We start from the raw sequence: 14220 nt of genomic DNA on the forward strand, positions 1-14220 counted from the left end.
AGAAGCTCTGGTGACTGATTGTCACCATGGTGATTGTCAAAAACTGACAACTTGTCAGGGCTGACAACATTCATGAAACGGTGCCCTGAACTGTCTGTTCATGCAGAGCTCATTCTGAGAATTCTGAGGGGATTCTGAGAATGCTATAACTTTGCAATTGCCAACCACAAATGTCATTACATACAACAGCTGCGCCACAAACTCCATGGTCTGTCAGGCAAACACACCACTCTTAGTGTACGTACAGTTGTATATGATCACTTGCAATATTGAGCTAAATGTACACATGATGGAAGAAATAACGACTGGTACGTGGTCAAGCTAATCACCACCACCTCAGCATGCTTACAAAATTAAATCAAGTCAGATTGCAGGCACAAACAGAAATCAAGTAAACATGGATGGGGAAAAAACCCCACCAGAACACAATTTGGCCACATGTGGTTGGAGAAAGTGTTTGGAGAATAGCTAGTCAAGATTACATTTAAACCAATTCGGTAAGCGTGACGAACTGACACATGCTTTCAAACATGTTTACCAGTGAGTCATTTGCTAAATATGCACGGGCATCAAGTTTGGCATGTTCTCAAGTGATTAAAAAACTAAACGAAACATTGTTTTTTGTTTGTCTGTGTGCATTTAAAGTGTGTAACAGACTAAAGCAAAGGAAAAGAAAATTTCTACCTTGCAATAACATATTCATTCTGAACCATGGGTCCTGGTTAGAGTAAAATTCAGCTGCAAAAGTTTGCTGAAGGCAAATAGTAAAGAGTAAAAACACGTGCAAATGCAAACACATGTACATGCCATACCATCTATATGCGTGCATACTTCAATAATACATAAACATTCCTATGTAAATTTTGAAAGTGTATACATGTATGTGTACTTTTTTTCTTTTCGTAGGCAGATCAGAAACAATTCAAAAATAATTTGATTATGTAAACTGTTAATGGTCATGAAGCCTTCTCAAAGACTGCTGCAATATATACAAACTATTTAAACAAATATGGTGGATTTCCTCCTTTTAAGCAATGCCATGTCATACAGTATAACTTTTTTTTTTTGGGGGGGGAGGGAAAAATTCACAGCTGACAAATTAATCAATGTCCTCTTTACTGCATGATTAGCAAATGTAGAGAGGTGGCCTTTCATGTTTGTTTTGAACAGCTTTCCTCAAACTGTATTGCTCATCCATAGCAGTTGGAAAAGAATATAAAAAGTTTACCCACTGAGATACAATGTACTTTGTCTCAGAGAGGAAGTTGCTTTTTTCATTAGTAAACTGAAATCAGCTCCTGCAATCATCTGTATTTCTGTCTAATTTTCGTGATATTTTCAGTAATCTGTCTCATGGGTAATATCATGCTCATTAAGCAAGATAGGCAAAATCTTCATTCCTACATGGAAGTTAGAGTTGGTCAGTGCCCACACCTTATCTCCTTGATCTTAACTATATCACCTATCCCTGCTGGCAAAAGTGTGAAAGAAGACAGCAAAGTGATCAAGTTAGACTTGCCATGTAATTCTCACTATGTGCTACATGTATACATTTAGGTGTTACTTGTATCTGCTAGAAGTCACAAGACCTTTTGGAGCACAATGATTTAATGAACCATTCAACGAGTGTGTGTGCTTGTGTGTGTGCTTGATTGCGAGTGTTTGGCCATATTTGTTTGGTAGGGGTGCGAGTGTTTGGCCATATTTGTTTGGTAGGGGTACCAGTAGAACCATGCAAAAAGGGCTAGCCTATTGCATAATATGCCATGAAATCCTGTTGTTTTTCCCCCCTCTTTTTGTGTCTGCGGTATGGAACTGTGCAGTCTGGACGGTAGGTCCAGGTAGATGATTTTATGGCTTCTTCATGTCTTCCACCACGAAGTATGTCCCAGGCATCATGTTTGCCAGTTGGTCTGTCTGTGCATACAGTACACCTCGGACATCATCTAACTCTTTTATGTGCCATGGTGTACACCCCATGTGTGCCACATTATTCTGAGACTGCAATGCAGGCATTCCTTGGGAAAACATTATATTTTTCAAATCTATGTAACTTTCATCAGATTTTTGTTATGCTGGACATGTGATGAGCAAAGTTGTAGAGAAAACTCCAAGCTTTGCTGTGATTTAAATTTTATGACAAATTATGATTATTTCCTTTCATAGGACCAGTAGCTACACACTGTTGTACAGACATGACTTTTGCATACAAAATGATGACAGAAACTTTATAGAATTTACTTGAAAATCCAGTAGGAAACACTGCTTGATATTTAATCACTGATGTGCACAATGCAAGCTACAATGTGCGAGAAATGGAATGGCGAGTGAAGCTTTCATTGTACTGTGGCATTTTGGGATCTATCGATCGGTTTGGCAGGTTTGTGCCTTTGAGCAGAATGTGCGAACTTGGCACACAGTTGACCAAGTCGGGCATGCTAACATGGCACATGAAGAGTTGATGATTAGAGAAAGAAACCCTTGGGTGGTTGTTATTGGTATATTTCCAAGGCATGATCATGAGGTGCTACAAGTACATTGCTGAACAAATGTTTGAGAAGTTTCTCATCCTTCAGAAGTCCTATGTAACTGAAGTTTGACTGCGTACAATTGTAGGTGTCAGTCACATAGTAATAAAATATGGTAGGAAGTATGAAGTAATTACATGAATCTGTTTGTGTGACAAAAGTGAAAAAGTAAACTTTATTAATCATAGGTCTTAAAAATGTGGAAAAAACCTTGGGTCATTTTTCGGTTTTATTTCACCCTGAGAGTCCAATAGGAAAGTGATGTGGTATAGAGGGGTAGAAATACCTAATGTGGGAAACTGATTTCTTTTTAATACTAATTCAGTAACAGTTAACTCACTTCATCTGCGGGTGAGTTTATCAGTGCATGGATATGTAAAATGATATTTTAACATATATAAAAACATTTCTTACACTTAGTATATACACACTATTGCTTCTTTTAAGGGAAGAGAGTAATAGTCATGACCTGAATGAGCACTGACAGTCATAAAGAGTCAAAAACAAGTGCATCAGTACAAAGGCCTCTTTTCTTTTCTTTTTTTATAGATCTGCTGTGATAATTTTTCAAGACCTGGAAGAAAGTTATACCACTCCTACTAAATGTTTGTCACTTGACCAGCAGAATTGCTAGAGTCAGGGTCAGCATGACCAAAAGTGGATTTTTACTTCAAAAGATAGATTGAACAGCTAAAGAATGCCCTTGTGGGCACTGAATACATACATGAAGCATGGAACCAAGCATCCAGCATTTGGGGGCAACTACATGTATATGGGGGCTGTGACACACACACACACACATTCACCTTTCTCTGATTGCTCTTTCGCTGTTTGCTTTTTAAAGCCACAATATGCCAAAAGTGACAGCTAGAATGATGCCCTGCAGATCGTCTTCATCATTTGATCCACGCTCTCTCCTCTCGATGACAAATTTCTCCTCAAAACAGTCAATTTATTATGCCAACCGCTGTTACATGCCTAAAACATTAAGACTTGCACAAAGAAATTCAAAACTCATCGTAGCTTGATTTGCCCACAAAATTGAATCCAACCCGAACTAACTTTCGGCATAATTCATGGGGAGTATTGAGTTTTTCTACTTGCTTCAAATTGGTGACTGCTTTCTTTGTTTTTCCCCTTGGGTACTGTATAGGCAAGTTCACGGTCAATGTCAGTAGGGGAATAAAAATTTAAGTCAGTTTCTGTGTTGATGGCACTTTGGTGGTGTGTCTGGTGTCAAGTCTAGCAGGTTAAATCAGTGCTGAAGGTGGGTGATTTCTAGCTCATTTACCGATATTAAGACAGGAAAGAGCAGCATATCCAGACTTATCAATGATCTCCCAAGCAGTCTAGTGCATGCTTCTTTCATTCTTTGTCACGGAAGTTTGTCTTCTGAGCGTGGTTCAATTCCAGAATGACCTCTTCATGAACGAGCAATAACGGAACAACAAGTGAGCAGTGGATTTTCTTGCTCTCGTTGTCCAAGTATGGAAATTCCCTGTTGGGAATGCATGAGATTAAATTGTGATTTTTTGATGTGATGGAGGTGTGAAGCTAGAAAGGACAATTTTCCAGTATTTTTTCAGAGCTGGCACTATGGAGAAGGAAATTAAATACAGGCACATTAATGTGTGAACATGAGACTTCCTTAGAATGTACCAGCATCAATGCATTCATCTCTTTGTTTACAATATTATCTGGAATGGGGCCCATAGACACTGCTGCCATATTACCATCAAGTACAAAAAGTAGTGTTGGATACAGTGAAATGGTGCATGATGAAGCCCGTAAATGTTCTTGTGTTTGTTGAAACAATGTTTTCTTTTACTTCCTTTTTTTAATGAAATTTCTCAACCCCCTTGCAGAAAGACCTTGAAAGCTGTACAATATACGAGCTGATTCACGAGGACGACAGGCCGGAGATGTTCAAGATACTGTCACGGGCAGACTCGTCATGCGGCACGCCGGACGTCCTCGGTCAGCGGTTCTCCTTCACCTGCCACATGAGGAGAGGGACGCTAGAACCGGACAAGCCCCCAGAATATGAGCCCGTCCGTTTCAATGGCAGCTTCTCCCTCCTCAAAACAAGTCAGGGTGAGTTGTGACACCGACAGAGCCAATGTGCCATCTTCACATGGAACATGAAGTATTCTGTATTGATCATCCACCTCTGAGGATGCAGAGGTTGAAGGTCGGTCATGTTTGGCTCAAGATGTCATTGTTCAGAATGCCTATTTAGCCAATTGGGAGAAGCATCTTTTGTAAAGCCATGATAATGTACACACGTAGGAAACCCTGGCAAGCTTGGTACAGACGGTATTTAGAGTTTGCTGTTATTCAGCATATGTCTTGGATTTATGATGCCCACTTTACTCCCTTGGAACAGCCAATTGGTGAAGGATAGAGAACAGAAAAGGGAGTGAAAGGTGTTAGGTAGATTATTATCCAGGCTGCTACAAGTCCACTTTGCCACTTGATAGGGACAACCAAACTCACTATCAGGGCAAGCAAAATGATTGGGCACTTGTCTGCTAATTATGTGGTGCCCTTGCCCAGTGCCTTTCAGACAAGTGGCAGAATATTGTTATGTAATGCCTTGTTAACGGTTGCTCAGGACTGTGACAATTGCTCCCATGAAATATCTGCACGCTAAGCCAAACATAAATTCTACCCACAAACATAATCCTAGCCCTAATCCTAATACTCCCATCAAACTGAACCTAAAACCGTATTTTACAACCCTAACCCTATTAAAGTCCTTTGAGATAACAAGACTGGAGTAATTGCCTGCAGGAACAAATGTCGTGTCTCCCTTGTCACCACATAGCAAGCTAGTGCTTGTTCTGCAATTGAAATACACTGTAAGTGTGTCCTACATTAAGGTTATGTGACCTGTATGAAGGTTCTGCCCCGAAATGTAATGTGTCATTAGTAAAATGTATACAAATCCAGTTCGATCCCTTTGGTCAGAAGACTCTGGTTTACTTGTGGTCCCTGTATGTAGTTAAGTCTTTGAGGGAGCGTGCCTTTGCACATGCTGGGCCATCACTGCAACTCGTTGCCTCCCTTCACAAGAAACGTGTCACCTTGAGCATTTCATGTAATGGATTTGTCTTAATGTAAACATGCGAAGTTACTGTTATCGCTATCGTGTGTTTTTGTGGCATTCATCATTCCTTTGCAGCGGCGTTCACAGACATGGTGACGACGCCGCGCTACTGCTTTGTGGCGACAGTCCGACTCCTCTCCACGCAACTGAGCCGAGAGATGGCGACCTTCACCGAGAAGGGGAACGAATTCACCTCGAGGCATAGCTTGGATTGGAAGTTCCTCTTCCTTGACCACAGGTCAGCAATCACAAGCTCAAGTGTCCACTCCACCTGGGCCTTTGTTAGCCTTTGTTTTCTCGCTACTGTTTCAGTTCTCTTTATGGGGATGGTATAGTTTTGGTTGAAATGGAACTTTAGGTTTCTAACTCTTTTATGCGATAATGAAAAACTTCTTTGAAAAAAGAGCATACAATTCTATTATCAAAGAGGAATTGAGAGTTATTTTGATGAATATTGTTTTTTGAAATGACTGAGATATCCAGAAACAAAGACGTCCTAATAAAAGATGGGACCCACCTTTTTTTAGAACCACTTTTTTTATTTTGTTGATGGATATCTCAGCCATTTCAAAACTGATTTTCAGTAAATAAACTTTTAATTCCTCTTAGAATTGTATACTATACTGCAAAACACAATATTTTTGCGAATTGGAGCCAACGGCCTTTATCGCGGCATGAAATATTTGTGAGTTGCCGCTGACATTCAATGCATATATTGTAGGCAAGAACTTTCACATGCATTTTAATTTCTCAAATCTTTGCTCTCGCGAAATTCACAAAAATAAAATGCACATGAACATTCCTCATTTTACAGTATTTCATATTAAAGCAAAGTGGTTTCTAATTATAGTGCAAAAAGTTGAGATCTGATTCCTCCACCACAACCAAAACTATACCATCCCTTTAAAATGGAAACTTTGATCCATTTTGGTGACAATCACACATGCAGATAGAATGAGGTGTTCAGACCATGGCCTCACATTTCTTATAGCCTTGCCACAGAGAGATGTGTTGTCTTCTCTTTGAGGTAAAACCCAAAAAAGGAAATTTAAAGGACAAGTGCACCTTCATAAACATAAGGATTGAGAGAATGCAACAATATTAGTAGAACACATCAGTGAAAGTTTGAGGAAAATTGGACAATCGATGCAAAAGTTATGAATTTTTAAAATTTTTGTGTTGGAACCGCTGGATGAGGAGACAACTACAGCTTGTGAGTCATATGCGTACAACAGTATAAAGAAAATGTAAAAGAAAATTCAACATATTTTCACTTTTTTCGCATAATAAAAGAGCTCTTGACTTGCCTCTTTCTAAAGGCAGGGGGAATAATATTACCCATAACATTTGTCGGTAACGAGTCAGGGGAATGTGTACTTTTTTCAAAAGATGGCATTTTGTGAAATTCTCTTTATATTTTCCTTATGTTGTTGTACGCATGTGACATCTAAGTTATTCATACACTGGAGTAGTCTTCTCATCCAGCGGTTACTGCACAAAAACTTCAAAAATTCATAACTTTTGAACGGATTGTCTGATTTTCCTCAAACTTTCAATGATGTGTTCTACTAATATTGCTACATTCTCTCAATCCTTATGTTTATGAAGGTGAACTTGTCCTTTAATAAAGATTTGTGAGACCTATGAGGAAGCGACATCATCACATCATTTTGCCCTCAATTTCACGTGTGCCTGTTTCCAATATCACTTCATGTTAATGTCATGTGAAAGTTTAAAAACCCTAGTCAAATGATGATTGTTTGTTAGATAAGCCACAGAATGATGAAAAAAGATGATAATTATGAATACCACCTTTACGTGATCACACAGGAGGGACTGAAGTAAAAAGAAAAGATGCATAAAACCGGTACTTGGCTCATGTTTCGGTGGAAACCACAACCAAAATCTTGTAAAACGTAACAAATCTATGACATCCCATTTCCTTTAGGTGTATCAGGTGGCACTCAATCAGTTTTAGCTGCTTGTGATCTGCTGATTGAGGATATTGTTGTTACTCTGTTACATCACATCCAGAAGGTTCAGCAGAATCAGCAATTCCTACCTGTCTTGTGGCTAATAGCACGTAGCACAAACATTTTACGTAATGAGATACGTAACAAGATGCTTGATCGATATACTTGTTGAGTAGCAGTGGATACCATTTCTTTGTTATGCTGTAAGGGTATACTAGTGTGTGTGTGGGGGGGGGGGGGGTGAGGGCTTGTTGAAATAGTAGGGTTTCTTTTTTTCCCACGCATTCAAAATAATGCATTTTGTTTGATACATACATTATATGTACAACTGTACATATCATAAAACACACATATCTTGCCTTGTTTGGGGTTCCCTTCTTGAAATTCTATCTGAAGTGTAGAAGAGTGAACCAGTTTATACACAATGCTCTTAACAAAGATTATGATAAAATCACAAACTTTCTACCATCATGCCTGTTAATGTGTTTTTGCTCCTCCCCCACCCCCCCCCCCCCCCCCCAATACTGCAGAGCTCCCCCTATCATTGGTTATCTTCCATTTGAAGTCCTTGGTACTTCCGTGTATGAATACTACCAGCAAGATGATCTGGACAAACTGGGCAGGTGCCACGAAGCCTGTAAGTAATCACTGACTTCATTGATACTTTCACAAATGAAGAGATTGCCAGGGATACAAGAGCTGTCAGGGTAAAAAAAAATAAAAAATAAAAAATAAAATACAGACTGACAGATAGACAAAGAGTGATGGACAGATTAGACAAACAGACAAAGAAATAGAATGACAGAGGACTGATAGACAAAAAGACCAACAGGTGGAAGTTCAAATGGATAAATGATGCATTTTGACATCTTTGTAGCCACAAGATTGCATGCGCTTGTTGGACTTTGTTTCTCTTAGCTGCCTTGACTGGTCATGTTATAGTTTGTCCAACACCACTGGGTAAAAGGAAATGATCTAAATGGTTCAAACTCACAAAATAAAGGTTGGTCGGAGTTTATAGAAATTCCAGCCTATGCTCCACTTTTTGTGAATGACAGCAAAGTTTGGTTTGTTTCAAAGTATATTAACCTAAGTTCAATCAAGATAATAAGAGAATATGAGGCAATATGCCCTATAATATTCAACATCTCATTTTCTTCTGGCATTTTACAAGTGAATGTTTGGTCTGTAATATTTTTAGGGAATGACCTTATAATGTGCAAAGTGCATGATATTACATATTGCAGACTGTGCCTGAGAATTTCTGAAGGAACTACTGTAAATAAGATCTGTATTGAGAAGAAAATATAGAGATATTAAGGGAGTGGAAAATCTGAATGATTTTGAGTGATATAAAGGTGAGCTGAAAAGGCGTCAAGGGAAGTTTGAGAATAGTGGCGTCCACTGAGATTCTGAAATCTCCACAGAAGCCATCTCTTTTCTTTATAGCTAGGCTAACGTCAAGACTGTGTTTACAAAGTTTATCCCAGAGCTGTGGTTAAGCTTTGCTCAGATTTTGTTTGAGCTCTCTCTGAATAGAATTCAGACAGTCTTCAGAACTCTATTACATGGTGACTTGGCAAACTCTTCGCGCATACGCACCCCGCCATGCAAACTCGTACATTCAAACAACCTCATTCTATTTCAATATTACATGTGACTGGTCGTGTTGACACCTCCACCCACACAGGTGCAAATAATTCATACAAATCATTTCTACTAGGTGGACATTGTGCATAGAGAGTATGAGTAGTATCAGTATTTGTCCTGAAGACAGAAGGTGCTGCTAAAACTATGGAGAAAATGTGATATTGTCTCCTACAAGCTGAATCAAAGCATGAATCTATTACACGCACATTGTGAAGTGTTTCAAAATGAAAGATAGGCCAGACAGGGAGTCTATTTTGAACAAAATGAGAAGAACAACACATGTATAATGGAAGTGAGATAACATCTTCCAGCCACTCATTTCCCTACTCATTACATCAATGTTATTCCACGCAAACTTCCAGTGATTTACGTCATCACTTCAACGACTCTGATTCTGTTCATGTTGTGCGTTGGGGATGGTGGGGGATTTTAATCTCCTAGCGCACTGTGAACTACTTTCCTTTTGAATTATTAAATCTTATCTCATCAGTCATCCTGGGAACATTTTGGTACTATTTATATTATTTGGTAGAGCCTTTTTGTGGTTCACTGAAATCCTCATGTTGGCATGATTCTGATTCATGTAACTCTATCATTCTTTTAAAATTCTTATACAGTGTATTTACTCTGAAAAAAAAAATAGACAAAAAAGATCTTTTCATTGTTTGTGACAACTTCTGATACAATGATTGTAGTTCACATACTTAAGAAAAATCTTGGAAATTGGTGTTACCAAATGCTGACCAATTGTTTAGTCATTGACATTGTGGTTGTAAAAAAAAAGTTCTTGATTGATTTTATATTCTTGATGCCAAAATAGAGAGTTTATTTTAAAAAATATATAAAAGTTGTTGTTGGTGTTTTTTTTTTTTTCATTTTCATTTGGGGATTATCAGTGAAAGTTGATTGGAGCTATCTCATTACAGTAGTTGACAGCTGAGTAGCTGACATTCCAATGTAGAAAGATATCACTGGGGGTATGTTTCCCATGCCGTGGTGCGTGGAAGTTGAGATCAAACTTAAGTCCAAAAATCAAACATAAGTCTCTGAATACTCAATTCTGATTGGCCGACACTTGACTTAGGTTTTGATTTTCTGTTTGATTGCCTCTCTTTATGCAACAGGGCCCAGAGTGCATGCTCTTTTGACCAGTTTTGTTGTGATCAAATTATTCATTTTGTATGATATACTTTTTCAAGTTGTGCCAGCATTAAACAAAAAAAATGGAAGTGCATCTATCAATTTGACAGTAATGTATCTTATTTACATTGTAAGTACATCAACAGCAAGCTGGGGGCGCTGTGGCATAGTGGATAAGATTCCTGACTCCCGATCGGAGGACCCGAGTTCAAACCCCGCCCAGTGCCTAAGTCCTTGGACAAGATGTTTTTGCCCACTATGTCCCTCTCGACCCAAGTGTATAAATGGGTACCTGGCAACGCTGGGGTAATAATAATAGCAGAGCCTTCTGGTAGAGCAGTGATAACACTGAAGAGGCTACCCTTGGTAAATAAGACCTATTATTATTATAAATTTGCTGTGTTGTATCTGTCTCTATGTCTTTCTCTCTTCTTTCTCTCATCCTGCCTTGGTGTCCTCCAGTGATGCAGACGGGTGAGGGCGTGTCCTGCTACTACCGGTTCCTCACCAAGGGCCAGGAGTGGATCTGGCTCCAGACGCGCTACTTCATCACCTACAACCAGTGGAACTCAAAGCCAGAGTTCATCGTCTGCACGCACAAAGTCGTAAAGTGAGTGCTGTGGAAATGAGTGGTTTGGCCTTTTGATAGTTGTGTGTTCTAGTGTGTGTAGGTGTACAAGTGTTCTCATGAATAGATGAATATAGATTGATAAATAGACTGAAATCTAGATAGATAGATAGATAGGTGGTTTACTGGGAAGCAAGTTTTTATGTTCGTTTCCTGCTTTCATAATTTGATAATAGCACTTTGTTTTTACAAGCCATTGTTTGAGATATCATTTAAAGATGGAACATTTTAGAGTTGCAAAACTCTTAATTGACAAATGATTGTATTTAGATTCAATCTGTGTTTATGACAAGGTTGTTGCCTGTAAAATACAAAGGCTTGTGTAAGATGGTGTTGAAAGCATTATTTACCATTTGCAGATTAAACAAAAACCCAGCTTTAGTGCTTCAAAATAGCTGTCATGCTTCTAAAATGTGAGTTAGGGACAGAAACAACCAATGTAAAATTTTGTTTCAGTATGATTAATGTTAAGAATTGTTAAATATACAAAATGTGAACAATAGTAATGATAAAAATGTGTCTAGAATTTACCTTCTACAGTTATGGTTTAGTGGGAAAATAGTGATATCTCCCTATATTTTAGGCTCTATTGTGAAATTTATACGTGTTAGGATGTTTTGTGATACAGCTGACCTACACATATGCATCAAATATGATATCCTGAACATTGTTAAAATCACTGCTCCCAATGGTAAATAGTACCTTTAACATTTCATCCGAGTGCACTCAGTTTTAGTTGTTTTGTGTTTGGTGATACAATTTTATACCTCTTGAATATTTCAATTAAAAGAAGAAAAAAAAATCCATATAAATAAAGCATAGGCCAAGCTAGTGAGTGTCTCGAGAAACTGGAATAAAGATTGTAGGTCGAGAGAAAAGTGAGTGGGCGGTGTATTGTGACAAGATTGCCACTTATGCGAAGCCATTCAAAGGAGGTCGATTTTTCTCGTATTCTTCCGCATTGTATGACCCTTGAGTCTCTCTGAGATAATGAGTATTGGTAGCCAGGGCTCACATCACTGGTAGATGTGAAGTTCTCATTTTCAAAGAGTTGTCTTCAGGTTCATGCAGTTGGCAAAACAGTTTTGTTTATTCCTAGATGTCTTTATTGTCATTCCCTTTATCTCTGTCGATCTCTCTCTTTGCTCTATCTATCTCTTTCTCTCTTTGCTCTATCTATCTCTATCTCTATCTATCCATCTATCTATCTCTATCTATCTATCCATCTATCTATCTATCTATCTATCTATCTATCTATCTTTATCTCTATCTATCTATCTATCTATATATATATATATCTATCTATCCATCTATCTATATATGTATATATATATATATATATATATATATATATATATCTATCCATCTATCTATCTATCTTTATCTCTATCTCTATATATCCATCCATCTATCTCTCTATCTATTTATCTATCTTTATCTCTAACTCTATCTATCCATATATCTATCTATCTATCTATCTCTTCTCTCTCTCTATCTATCTATTTCTATCTCTATCTTTATTTCTCTCTGTCTACCTCTGTCTGTTTTTCTTGTATGATACTTTACAGATCGTAATAGCATATACTCTGAAAGTGGAAATTTTGGCGCATTACATGTGACCAGAAACCAAAGCAAAAATAAAAACATGCAAATACATGTATTCTTGGTAAAATTTTGGCGCATTACATGTGACCAGAAACCAAAGCAAAAATAAAAACATGCAAATACATGTATTCTTGTGTGTGATATGTTCAACTACTAAATGTTCTGATTCTGCGGAATTAAAAACATGTGAAATTCATCTTACCTAGCCAAAACCGAAAAATTACTCGTGCTAAAATGCATAAGTTTTACAGTAATTCCCTAATACATTTATATGTTTAATGTATATGGTTTGACACAGTGGCATAGAGACTGTGCATACAAACTGTGCTGATGACATTTGGACACTCTTTGTTTCCAGTGTGTTAACATGCAACTATGCTCATTGAGGAATAGGCAAAATTTCTTTAGAATGGTCAGTCAAGCTAATTTCTTTGTATATTTGACTATGCAAAAAAAAAAGAGTAATAATAAAATAAGGACAATGAAAACCAAGTGTGTTGATTTATAACATTCTAAATAAGAGTCATACATCTGCATTGACTCCTTCATCATTTGAGAATTTTTTGTTGACAATTGAATTTTTATACACCTAGAATTTGGGGTTTTTTTTGTTTTTATGGGAGGTTTTGACGTGATTCATATTTCATTTTCTCCTCAAACAGCTATGCAGATGTGCGTAACGACATCAACAAGGAGTTGGAGTTGACGGACAGCAAGATGAGCGGGGCGGACTCGGACAGCACCAACCTGTGGGACTCGAGTGCCTCCGACTCGGCCTCGCTCTCCAACACCGTCTCCACCAACACCTCACTTAGTGTCGCCCTCTTCAGCACAGGTAATCAAGAGACAAAGCGGTCCTCCCAGTCAGGTACACACCGTTCCAGCACTTTCTATCAATCTCCACTCACTTCACGCTCCTCCCCTTCCTTTCCCCTCCCCTTCCTTTCCCCGCCCCTCGTGAAAATCCTAACCATCCATGTAGTTTAGTTGCTTTTGTCCCCACCCCCCCCCCCCCCCCCCCTTCATGTCAGGGACTGTTAGTATCTTTGTGTTTCTGCTTCAGCCTGCTTCTTGTTGCAAGTTGACAAATGCCCCATGGTCCGCACCAGTGCTTAAAGGGATAGTTTAGTTTTGGTTGAGGTGAGGATTAGAAACCACTCTATGAATTGTTAAACAGCATACAATTCTGAGGATAATTGAAAGTTTATTTGATGGACATTGGTTTTGAAATCACTGAGATATCCAAAAACAAGGTTAAACAAAGAGATCCTAATAAAAGTTATTGCTTGTTGTATTTTATTGGGTTCGCTTTTTTGGATATCTCTAAAAAGTACATGTCCTTTCATATTTCATAAGAGATTTCTCATTATCTCACAAACACATGCACACAAACGAAATTTAGAAACTTGCAGCCCCATCTAAACCAAAACTGTGTCATCCCTTTAAAATAGTGTGTGTCAGTGTTTGCCTGTTAAAAAGTAAAGTAGCCATGAATCTCAGTGTGCAGTCATTTATGTGAACGCAATGTCTTACCTCATGGAAGTGCATTTGAATAGCATCATCCCTCACTGGAGAAGATGGGATGGG

The 14220-nt window shown here is 38.3% G+C and overlaps 1 protein-coding gene across 4 annotated transcripts in view; it reads left to right on the forward strand.

Moving 5' to 3' along the window:
* Window positions 1-14220, forward strand: part of LOC139725835 (circadian locomoter output cycles protein kaput-like) — a 95411-nt gene that overhangs the window by 64255 nt on the left and 16936 nt on the right. For 2 of the 4 annotated variants that reach the window (XM_071636911.1, XM_071636912.1), the window contains exons 5-9: window positions 4394-4622; window positions 5713-5875; window positions 8141-8247; window positions 10863-11010; window positions 13296-13501. In XM_071636911.1, the coding sequence (XP_071493012.1) occupies window positions 4394-4622; window positions 5713-5875; window positions 8141-8247; window positions 10863-11010; window positions 13296-13501 (853 nt within the window). The remainder of the gene's footprint in view (window positions 1-4393; window positions 4623-5712; window positions 5876-8140; window positions 8248-10862; window positions 11011-13295; window positions 13502-14220) is intronic. The other 2 variants (XM_071636913.1, XM_071636914.1) reach the window with 1 other exon arrangement.

The sequence above is a fragment of the Diadema antillarum genome, unplaced genomic scaffold (genome assembly GCF_040938485.1).
Source record: "Diadema antillarum isolate AM-2024a unplaced genomic scaffold, OU_Dant_1.0 seq00000061_RagTag, whole genome shotgun sequence".
Taxonomy (NCBI): Eukaryota; Metazoa; Echinodermata; class Echinoidea; order Diadematoida; family Diadematidae; genus Diadema; species Diadema antillarum.